Consider the following 11,441-nt stretch of genomic DNA (forward strand, 5'->3'; position numbering starts at 1 on the left):
AGTTGTGAAACTCAAGATATGATTTTTAAAGTAACTATTATGCAGTTAGCCAACTTGTTTGGAAATTTTAAAATGAACTGTGTAAGTAAATGAATTAAGTCCGTTAACACCTCGTGTTCGACTCCGGCCACGGTCTCGGGTACGGGGCGTTACATGTTTCATACTGCTTCAAGACTTAAAACACTTAAGATCGAGCTTTCTAAGGAGTTGCGTGTTTTTATGGTTTTGGTATCGCTTCCTGCACAATTTAATCAATTTAAAATTAGTTACAACTGTCAAAAGGAGAAATGGACTCTAAACGAGCTCATTTCTCATTGTATGTAAGAGGAAGAAAGATTGCAGCGTGATAAGTCTAAAAGTGCCTATTTGGCCAATGCCCCTAAAGACAAGGGCAAGAAAAGAAAATATCAGAATGAAACTACTAAGGGTCCAGCTCAAAAGAAACAACAACAAGATATAGAGAGTTGTTTCTTTTGTAGCAAGTTTGGACACGTGAAGAAAGATTGTACCAAATATCTTGCCTGGCGTGCAAAGAAAGGTATAATTCTTAATTTCTCTGTTCTGAGGTTAATTTAGCTTCAATACCTAGAAACACTTGGTTGATAGATTTTGGTTCTACTACTCACATAAGTGTTTCCATGCAGGGTTGCCTGAGTTACTGAAAGCCAAGTAATGGTGAAAGACACAACTTCCTGGGCGATGGAAAATCGGTAGAAGTGGAAGCGATTGGGCATTTTAGGTTGTTATTAGGAATTGATTTTTATTTGGATTTAAAAGACACTTTTATTGTACCATCATTTAGATGGAATTTAGTTTATGTTTCTTTGTTGGACAAATTTGGATATTATTGTTCATTCGAAAACAATCAATTTAGTTTGTCTTTAAATTTAAATGTTGTTGGAATTGGTTATTTAAATACTTATGACAACCTTTATTTGCTAGAAACAATTTCATCCTATAATGAAACCTTGCATGTGGAATCATGTGGTATTAAATACAAATTAAATAAGGAAAATTTAGCATCATTATGACATAAACACTTAGGTCATATCTCAAAAGTTAGAGTTGAACGTTTTGTGTCTGATGCTATTTTAGAGTCCCTTGACTTCACAGACTTTGATGTCTATGTCAATTGCATTAAGGGAAAACAGACCAATACCAAGAGATTGGCTGCCAACAGATCTTCAAACATCTTAGAATTAATTCATACAAATATTTGTAGGTCATTTTCTATGGCATCCTGAAATGGTCAACAATATTCCATAACATTCATAGATGATTACTCATGTTATGGGTACCTATATCTAATTCATGAGAAATCTGATTCTCTGGACGTGTACAAAACTTATAAAGCTGAAGTTGGGAATCAAATAAAAAAAATGAGTAAAAACATTAGATCTGATTGTGGTGGTAAGTACTATGGTAGATATGATGGCTTAGGTGAACAATGTTTAGGACCATTTGCGAAATTCCTAAAGGAATGTAGTATTGTCCCACAATACACCATGCCAGGATCACCGAGTATGAATGGTGTAGCTAAAAGACGAAACTTGACTATTAAGGATATGGTAAGGAGCATGATTGCTCATCTATCTTACCTAAGTCCTTCTTGGGGAGAAGTATTAAAGACAAAGCTTACATTCTGAATAGAGTACCCAATAAAGCAGTTGCAAAAACACCTTATCAGCTTTGGACAGGTCAAAAGGCTAGTTTAAAGCACTTTTACATTTTGGGATGTCCAGCTGAAGCAAGGTTTTTTAGGCCAAATGAAAAGAAATTGGACTCCAAAACAGTGAGCACCTACTTTATTGGTTATTCTGAGCGATCTAGGGGCTATAAGTTTTATGATCCCGTAATAAGGAATATTTTTGAGATGGGAATTGCAACATTTTTTGAAGATGATGAGTTTGGGGGGAGAAATAACGTCAGAGACATTACTTTTGAAGAGGAATTAGATTTTATCTCAGTTCCTACTATCACTTTTGACGATGTTCAGGTTCTCATACCTATCATTGATCAAGACGGGAATCCAGAACCTCAACAAGACAATGTTGAAGAACTCTCCATTCAAGATGAGGTAATTATTCCAGAAGAACAACCTCAACAACCTCAAAAACAAATGCCATTAAGAAGGTCCACAAGAGAAATGAGAAATGTTATTCCAGATGATTATGTTGTATTTCTCCAAGAACATGAGAATGATAATGGAATGATAGAAGATGATCCAATCAACTTTCATCAGGTTATGAAAAGTTCTAATTCTCAAAAGTGGATTGATGCCATGAAAGATGAGTATAAGTCTATACAATATAATAAAGTTTGGGAACTTGTCCCATTACTTGAAGGTGCAAAACCAATTGGCTGTAAATGAATATTTAAAACCAAGAAGGATGAAAATGGTAATATGGAGAGGCATAAGGTGCGTCTTGTAACTAAAGGATATACTCAGAAAGAATGCATTAATTTTATAAAGAGTTTCTCTCCAGTTTCATCGAAAGACTGCTTGTTGCTCATTTTGATCTTGAGTTACATTAGATGTATGTTAAGACTATGTTTCTTAATAGTGAAATTGAAGAAACAATTTATATGGTGCAATAAGAAAATTTTGAGTCAGAAGACTCAAAGAATATGGTTTTCAAATTGATAAAATCCATCTATGAACTCAAATAAGCTTCCCGTCAATGGTACCACAAGTTTCATTAAATAATTATTTCATTCGGTTTTTAGCTGAATATTGTTGATGATTGTGTGTAATACCCCCATTTTTGGGGTTAGAAGTTTGAAATCCAAGTAAGGTTCAGTGAGTAGATCGAGCAATTAGGTTAGTTTTCGCGTTTTTATGTAAGAATGAGCTTGCTGGTCTAGTGGTTGGTTATGTGTTAGTTTAGCTTGGGGGCCCGAGTTTGAGTCCTTAGGTGTGTTTTGAGGGAATTATTTTAATTTAGCTTTGTTTTTTTTAAAAGGTTAGATTTTTATTTTTATTTGTATTATTTTTATTTTATTTTGTTGTATTAAAAAAAAAAGAGAAAGGAAAAAGAAACAGAGGTTTTCTTTTTATGTTTTTGGTTTTCTAAATTTTCTCTGCACATTCATCTTTTCCCTTCTCCTTTTCTTCTCACAAAATTATTTTTTGTGTTGTTGTGGTTTCTTCGTTTTGAACAGTTTCGGGTTCTAGAGGGAGATGCGGTTGAGTATCAAGTAAAAGGCATTGTGGTTCACCGTTTGTTGGGGCGTCTCTGATCGCGAATCAAGTGTGGGTTCAAACTCTCCAACTTCATTTGCGGTTTGTTGTTTCGATTATGTGGAATTTGATATATTCTAAGTGGTTTGGTGAATGTATGGAAAGTTTTGCTTCTAAGTTGCATAAAACTTGGTTTTCTATGGCATGTTTTTGAACTATTAAGGTTTAGGGGGCATTTAGTGTGTAAATTCACTATTTACAGGATGTTTCAAGGTAGTTTCGAGACCACATAGGTGGCCATATGGCCGTGTAGAATTAAGAATTAGGGTTTTTGAGCAGGATTAGGTGCCAACGGGCTGGCCAGACGACCGTGTGGTTGATTTAGGGAAAATAGTCAATTTTCACATAGCCGTGTCCATTAGGCACACAGTCGTGTGCATTTAGGAATTAGGGTTGGCTGTTTTGGTACCACACGACTTGGCCACATGGCTGTGTATCCAATTTGGAGATTGAGGGATCCCACACAGGCGTGTGTTTTGGATACATGGTCGTGTCTGGTAGGCACACGGGCGTATGAGGCCCTCATATGGCCGTGTCTATTCTGTACACTATTTTAGCACGAACAGACAGAGAGTTACACAGCTAGATCACACGACCATGTACCTAGGTCACACAGGCATGTGCCTCCTTCTGCACGGGCGGGTGCCCCTTCACATGGACGTGTTGAGCCCTCACACAGCCTAGGCATTTCCCTAAGACTGGGGCACAAGGTCTTGTGGCCTTTTCTCGCTGATTTTTTATCTGTGTCGATTTCAGGCTTGATTGTGTTTCTGTAGGTTCTGACTCTTAGCTAAGTCTCAGTAAGGGTGGTCGGGACTTTGTTTCGGCTTTGACTTGTGTTTTTTTTTATTATAGCTTTATGTAAGCAACTCGTTTGAGTGCTATTCAATGTTATTATGAAATTCTTTTTAAATACGGGTTAGTGAGTGTACGCATTTCTAGATTTGTTTAATTGGTGTGTAGGAGTTTGTATGTGGTGTGTATTCTGTGGCTGCACGAAAATTCTATGATTGATTGATTGGATGTGAGTTTTTGTGTCCAAATGACTGTCTGGAAATTTTGTATTTTGATTCTGTACGCCTATCAGCATACATATAATTGCATACAACTTTTGGGGTTTGGTTGTGAAGAGAAAGAAAACTATTTTGATCTGGAAGTTAAACTGCAACTTATCTGTATAACGGTTTACCGCACTGTACTGCATATACGTCAGCTTTGCTGCGTATTATTATCTAAGCTGACAGTTTAAAGTGCAACATATTTGCACAGTGGTTTACCACAATGCATTATACTGCATATATGCCAACTTTTACTGCGTATTATTTTTTGAGTGGCTTAGTCCACATACATGGTGTGTAGGGTTGGATGGGCCTTTTGAGGTCTTATGTGGTGTGTTTGGTTAGATGAACTTAAACAACTCTTTTGGGGTGTGATCGGGGGATGGAAAGGTGTTTTGGTTAGATGGGTGGGTTTTTCTTACTTTACTGCATTTATACATATCTGATTAAGTGACTGGGTCTAAGTTTGTTTGTTTGTATTTTATCTGTTAGTCTTAACATTTGTGACTGTTCTAATTGCGTCTATTGAGGTGTAAGCGTAGTCCCTATTTTCTTATCATTGTGTTTATGATGATAGTGTTTTGGTATTGACCCGTTGATGAGTTTACTGGTTGAGTGTGTTGGTTGTATAATATGGTGTGCTTGATTGTTATGTACGATTGCAAGGTTCATACTATGTTTACCTTTTGGTTCTGTATTTCCCTATAAGTGCGTTCTGCTCTTAAACTGCTATTTGGATTTCTGTTCTATAAATCTGCTGTTAGTCGCCTTTTGAGCTTACAGTGAGCTCGTGTAGTTCACCCCCTTAGTGTTTCTCCTTTCAGGTATGTTTACGTTTTCTGATGCTGGACTTGGTATGCGGAGGTCTTAGATAGTCACGGTTAAACAGGTTTTAATAGTATTTTTATTTTATAATTTCCAAGTTTATAATTAAATAATTTTGAATTATAAGTACTATTTCAAAATTGTGGTACAAAATTCTATGTTTTACGCACGTAAGTGACATTGGGACTGTATTTTTTTTGAAATATCAAGATTTTATAACTGAGAGTTTTATGTAACTTAAATATTGTCTTGTCTTCTAACTTGTTAAACTAAAATTTTCTACTATCACTTCAGTGACCAATGTGACCTCCGGTATTTGGTCTAAATTTTGAGGCTAGGTTTTAGGGCATTACTTTTAGAGGTATCAGAGCTAGGTTTGCCAAAACTCAACCTGTGTTTACGTAACCGTTTGCATGTATGTTCGCTTTAGAATTTTTTTTTGAAAAACTATATCACATTAATTTGAAATGATTTGTGTTTTGAAAATGTTTTACAAAAATAAAATGTCTAAGACTTCAATGCTGGTCGGGGTGGAAATTTTAAAACTATAAGATTAGAAAGTGTAGAATTTTGTGTTTATTCTATGTTCGTTTCTTGGAAATCAGATATTCTGAAGATTAGTCATAAGACCGATATGGATTCTGGTGACAAGTGAGATCGTTGGGATCAATCTGGTGAGACTTTCGAGGAGTCATCTCCATTATCGGGACATATTTCTGTTTAAGAGTCGAAAGTCAATGGGATTCAGCCAACTTCAGGTAGCGATAACCCGGAGCTCGATACTGAGGCATTGACTCGGGTAGTGAGAGAAGTGTTAGAGCAAATGCCCTAGGCTAGGTTAGACAAACATAGAGAGTTAGTGAAAAGTAAGTGTGTAGATTTTCGGAAGAAGAGATATCGTAGTTTTTTGAGGATGGAGCCTCAGTCTATGGCACGTGAGAGAACACATTTGAGCGATAATAAAGGTTTTGCGGAGGGTGCTAGTAGTGGAACGAGCGTTCCATTTTGTGAGCATTGTAAGAAGTTCCATCCGGGCTACTATTGGAAGAAGGCGGGAGCGTGTCTCTGATGCGGGTCCACAGATCATCGAATTCGAGAGTGCCCTCGTGGCACTGATATAGGTATAACTGGGTGCGGTTGGTTGTGAATGTTTCGATTTTTTGGTTATGACTTAGTAATTGTATGTGATATACAAATATGTATATGTTTCTGTGGTTAAATGTTCAGGATGTGTGTTTGAGGTCTTGGGTTCAAGACTCACTTTTAGAAAATGTGTGTGTGAGATTCTAAAGTCTAGTATGGTAATACTACGGGATTAGAGTGCGCAGCAGGAGCGTAATGGTGTAGTTTATGCTAGACAACCATTCTATTAGCTGGAAATTCAGAGGACGAAATTTCTTTAAGGAAGGGGTGAGTTGTAACACCCCGATTTTTGGGATTAGAAGTTTGAGATTCAAAGTAGGGGTCAGTGAGTAGATCGAGCAATTGGGTTAGTTTCTGCATTTTTATGTAAGAATGGGCCTGCTGGTCTAGTGGTTGGTTGTGTGTTAGTTTAGCTTGGGGCCTAAGTTCGAGTCCTTAGGTGTGTTTTGAGGGAATCATTTTGATTTAGCTTTGTTTTGTTTTAAAAGGTTAGATATTTATTTTTATTTTTATTTTTATTTGTCTTACTTATTTTTATTTTATTTTGTTGTATTAAAAAAAAGAGAAAGGAAAAAAAAACAGAGAGCTTTTTTACATTTTTGGTTTTCCAAATTTTCTTTGCACATTCCTCTTTTCCCCTCTCCCTTTCTTCTCACGAAATTTCTTTTTTTGTCGTTGTGGTTTCGTCGTCTTGAATAGTTTGGGGTTCTAGAGGGAGATGCGATTGACTATCAAGTAGAAGGCATTGTGGTTCATCTTTTGTTTGAGCGTCTTTGATCGCGAATAAGGTGTGGGTTCAAGCTCTCTAATTTTATTTGCGGTTTGTTGTTTCAATTATGTGGAATTTGATATATTCTAAGCAGTTTGGTGAATGTGTGGAAGGTTTCGCTTCTAATTGTATAAAACTTAATTTTCTATGGTCTGTTTCTGAACTATTAGGGTTTAAGAGGCATTTGGTATGTGAATTCATGGTTTGCAGGATGTTTTGAGGTGGGTTCAGGACCACATGGGTGGCCATACAGGTGTGTCTCTTTTCACACAATCGTGTGGAATTAGGAATTAGGTTTTTCAGGCAGGATTAGGTGCCACACGGCCGTATGGATGATTTGGGGAAAATAGTCGATTTTTACACGACCGTGTCCCTTGGGCACACGGGCTTATGCGTTTGGGAATTAAGGTTAACTTTTTTCTGCCACACAGCTGGCCAAATTGTCGTGTTGCCAATTTAGGGATTTAGGGATCCCACATGAGCGTGTGTTTTGGACCTACGGCCGTGTCTGGTGGGCACACGAGCGTGTGATACCCTTACACGGATGTGTCTGTCCTATACCCTAATTTAGCACAAATGGATAGAGAGTTACACGGCTAGATCACACGGAAATGTCCCTAGGTCACACAGGCGTGTGCCTCCTTTCACATGGGCGTGTGCCCCTCCACATAGGCGTGTTAACCCCTCATAGGGCCTTGGAATTTTCTACACGGCTGGGGTACACAGTTGAGGCACACAGACGTATGGCCTTTTCTCGCTGATTTTTTTTCTGTGTCAGTTTCAGGCTTGATTGTGTTTCTGTAGGTTCTGACTCTTAGCTAAGTCTTAGTAAGGGTGGTTGGGAATTTGTTTCAACTTTGACTTGTGTGTTTTCATTGTTATAGCTTTATGTAAGCAACTCGTTTGAGTGTTATTCGATGTTATTATAAATTTGATTCTAAATCCAGGTTAATGAGTGTATGCATTTCTAAATTTGTTTGATTGGTATGTGGGAGTTTGTATGTGGTGTGCATTTTGTGGCTGCACGAGAATTCTGAGATTGATTGACTGGATTTGAGTTTTTATGTCTGAATGACTGTTAAGAAATTTTGTATTTTGATTCTGTACGCCTATCTGCATACATACAATTGCATAAAACTTTTAGGGTTTGGTTGTGAAAAGAAGGAAGGCTGTTCTGATCTGGAAGTTAAACTGCAACTTATCTGCATAACGGTTTACATCAGATCAGATTCATATACGCCACTTTGTCTGCAGATATTATCTAAGCTGACAGTTTAAACTGCAACATATTTGCACAGTGGTTTACCACAATGCATTGTACTGTATATATGCCAACTTTTGCTGCGTATTATTTTTTGAGTGGCTTAGTCCACATACATAGTGTGTAGGGTTGGATGGGCCTTTTGAGGTCCTATGTGGTGTGTTTGGTTAGATGAACTTAAACAACTCTTTTGGGGTGTGATCGGGGGATGAAGAGGTGTTTTGGTTAGATGGGTGGGTTTTTCTTACTTGACTGCATTTATACATATCTGATTAAGTGACTGGGTCTAAGTTTGTTTGTCTATATTTTAACTGTTCTAATTGCGTCTATTGAGGTGTAAGTGTAGTCCCTATTTTCTTATCATTGTGTTTATAACGATAGTGTTTTGGTATTGTAACATCCCAAAATAGGGCTTAGTCAGAATAGTGGTTTCTGGACCACAAATTTGACATTAATCTTTTTTATGATCGTTATGAGGTTTAGAATATGAATATATGCATGTGTTAAAGTTTCATGAAGAAATTCCAAGTATTAGGTGTCTAATTGGAAATTAGGGACTAAATTGAATAAGTTACAAAATTTGTGTTCTAGAAGCAATTTGTATGAAATTGCTTTGGATTATTAATTAAGAGGTCTTAAAGAGCAATTTGCCCAATTTCTAAGTTTTTGGACAAAAATGAGCTTGTATGAAAAATTTGAAGGAAAGGCATTAAAGGCATTTTGGTCATTTGGTATATAAATGAAATAAAATGCGAAAATAAGCCAAAAATTAGCTCATTTTCTCCATGTTGCTATCAAAAATTAGGGTTCTCCATAGCTAGGGTTTTCAAGCTTTCTAAGCTCAATAGTAAGTGCTCCCAAGCTCTATTTTTAATGTTCTTCATATTTTTGAAATCCCGGTAAATTGCTCTCTCTATTTATACCCATATTTCATGCTAGGCCTCATATTTAGAAATTTAACCATGCATGAGAAGTTTATGTTTTGATGATTTATAGAGGGATATGAGAGTTTAAAGGACGATAAACAACTTTTACTAAGTAGTTTTTTACGGAAAGGGCTTTAGGGACTATTTTGTAAAAGTTGTAGAAAGGGTAGGAAAATATGAAATGAAGAAAAATATGGGCAGTTATAAACATGAAAAATGTTCGGTTAGGCTTGGGTAACCAATAAATCCCATACATTGCATTATCCGAGCCTAGAGACTAAATTGTAAATATATGAAAGTATAGGGGTAAAATAGTAATTTTATCCAAGTATGAATTTTGGGTCATTTTGAGTAATGTATTATTAAACGAGCTAAATTTGGTATTATAGATCAAGAGAATCGTGAGACGGGTCTTGATCGAAGGAAGAACAAGGTTTACAAGAGTTAGGCTCATTTTCTAATGTTTTGTATCGAGGTAAGTACATATGCAAATAAATACATTAATTATTATTAAATGATTTATTGATATTTATATGCTTAATATGCTCATTTAGCTATGTTGATAATATAACATGTTTTGATGCCTTGCTATATGAATATGAGACGTTGGCTGTGTGAAAGAAACCAATTATGCGAGTACGTTCAGTAAAGGTTTGGAAGTCTAAAAATCCCGTTTGAACCTTAGGAATAGTTAAGGATACAAGTGACATGTCACTAGGATAGTTATGTGTTGTATGAGCTCAATTGATATGTGATACATGCTAGGGTCCGGGTGCTGGGTATCCTGAGTAGTGTTTGAATACTCTTTAGCTCTTTGAGTAGCCCGATTGAGAGCGGCATGAAATTCTGTGTTATGAAGCACTCCGGTGCACATTCTTTCAGGTAGCCAAGGCTACGCTTAGGCACTTCGGTGCATATCTTCCGCGTGTCTGATTTGTATTCCAAGTGTTCAACAGGTAACGTAATATGAATTTCGAAAGTATCTAAGTAAGCCATATGTATGCAAGATAACACAGGTATGTACTACAACTCTATGAGAACTTAGTATATGATGATATCATGAGAAGATTTGTATTTGGATAAGCATGTGCTTTTGAAAATAGAAGGTAAGTATATATATATGATATGATGAAAAGTATCATGATGTACAAGTATGTATGCTTAGATTATTAATAGTTGAAGAATGTAGACTATTTGTATGTGTACTTACTAACCTTTATAGCTTACCCTCCTCTGTTTTCCCTTATCTGTAGATACGTCAAGCTAGCTCGAAGGATCGGGGGACGTCGGAGCTCGGATCACACTATCTTCAAGAAATTTGGGTATAAAAAGGGTTTAATTATTTTGGTCATGGCATGTATAGGGAATTTTTCTATTTTGCGTATATGTGTCATGTTGAAGTAGCCAAATGTAATGGCTCATTAAGGTAGTAATTCTTTTGTATATGGCCATGTGATTTGGTCCATATTAATGGTTGGGATGTATCCCTAAGTTTATCTTGCAAGCATGTTAAGATATTTGTGTGTTGATGATATGTATTGTTTGGTGGATGACTATTTATTTACTTGTATATGGATGCATAATTTAACACCTATAATAGATTAATAATAAGGAATGTGGTAAACTATGAAATTGGTGAGGAATGACTAAAAGATAAGGTTGTGTGTACACTAATGGTCTAGTATAGAAAGAGGTCATAGTGATGTGTTGCATGTCTAAGTGTCCAAAATATATCATGGGTATGTCGTTCAGCCGTGTGTCCCCTGTACCTTGAATTTTTAGGTTAAAATGCATGGTACTAAACACACGGGAAGAGACACGACCATGTGTCTCAACCATGTGGAGGACACAGCCTACAGCCATGGGCGTGTGCTTAGCCATGTGCCTCAAAATTGTATGATGATGTCATAAACAGAATGCTCGCTAAAATCACACGGGCTACCACACGGGCGTGTGCCAGGCCGTGTAAAGGACATGGTCAAGGACACGGGTGTGTGCTCGGCCGTGGAAAAATACCTGTAGGTTCGAAATAGAAAATAAATCCAAAAATTCAACACGGGTGTGGGACATGGGCATGTCCCCAAGCACACGGGCGTGTACAACGCCTCCACACGGGTGTGTGAGGCTTTAACCTAGAAATTTTCTTAAAATCTCCATAAGTTCTCGGTTTATTCCCGGACCACCAATAAGGTATGTTTTGGGCCTCGCAGGTCCATAG

At 36.9% G+C, this 11,441-nt stretch overlaps 1 protein-coding gene across 1 annotated transcript; it reads left to right on the forward strand.

Moving 5' to 3' along the window:
* The first annotated feature begins 1,379 nt into the window (after positions 1–1,379).
* LOC108468654 (uncharacterized) lies at positions 1,380–2,371 on the forward strand. The gene is made up of 2 exons (XM_017769529.1): positions 1,380–1,568; positions 1,997–2,371. The coding sequence occupies exons 1-2, from the start codon at positions 1,380–1,382 to the stop codon at positions 2,369–2,371; spliced, it is 564 nt and encodes a 187-aa protein (XP_017625018.1).
* Positions 2,372–11,441: the final 9,070 nt, after the last annotated feature.

The sequence above is a fragment of the Gossypium arboreum genome, chromosome 10 (genome assembly GCF_025698485.1).
Source record: "Gossypium arboreum isolate Shixiya-1 chromosome 10, ASM2569848v2, whole genome shotgun sequence".
Taxonomy (NCBI): Eukaryota; Viridiplantae; Streptophyta; class Magnoliopsida; order Malvales; family Malvaceae; genus Gossypium; species Gossypium arboreum.

What these genes read in the sequence shown, in the direction of transcription:
- LOC108468654 (XM_017769529.1), top strand. Translation starts at nt 1,380, where the DNA reads ATGAGTAAAAACATTAGATCTGATTGTGGTGGTAAGTACTATGGTAGA. An exon ending in ACTTGACTATTAAGGATATG is followed by an intron (nt 1,569 to 1,996) that starts GTAAGGAGCATG and finishes GACGATGTTCAG; the next exon opens with GTTCTCATACCTATCATTGA.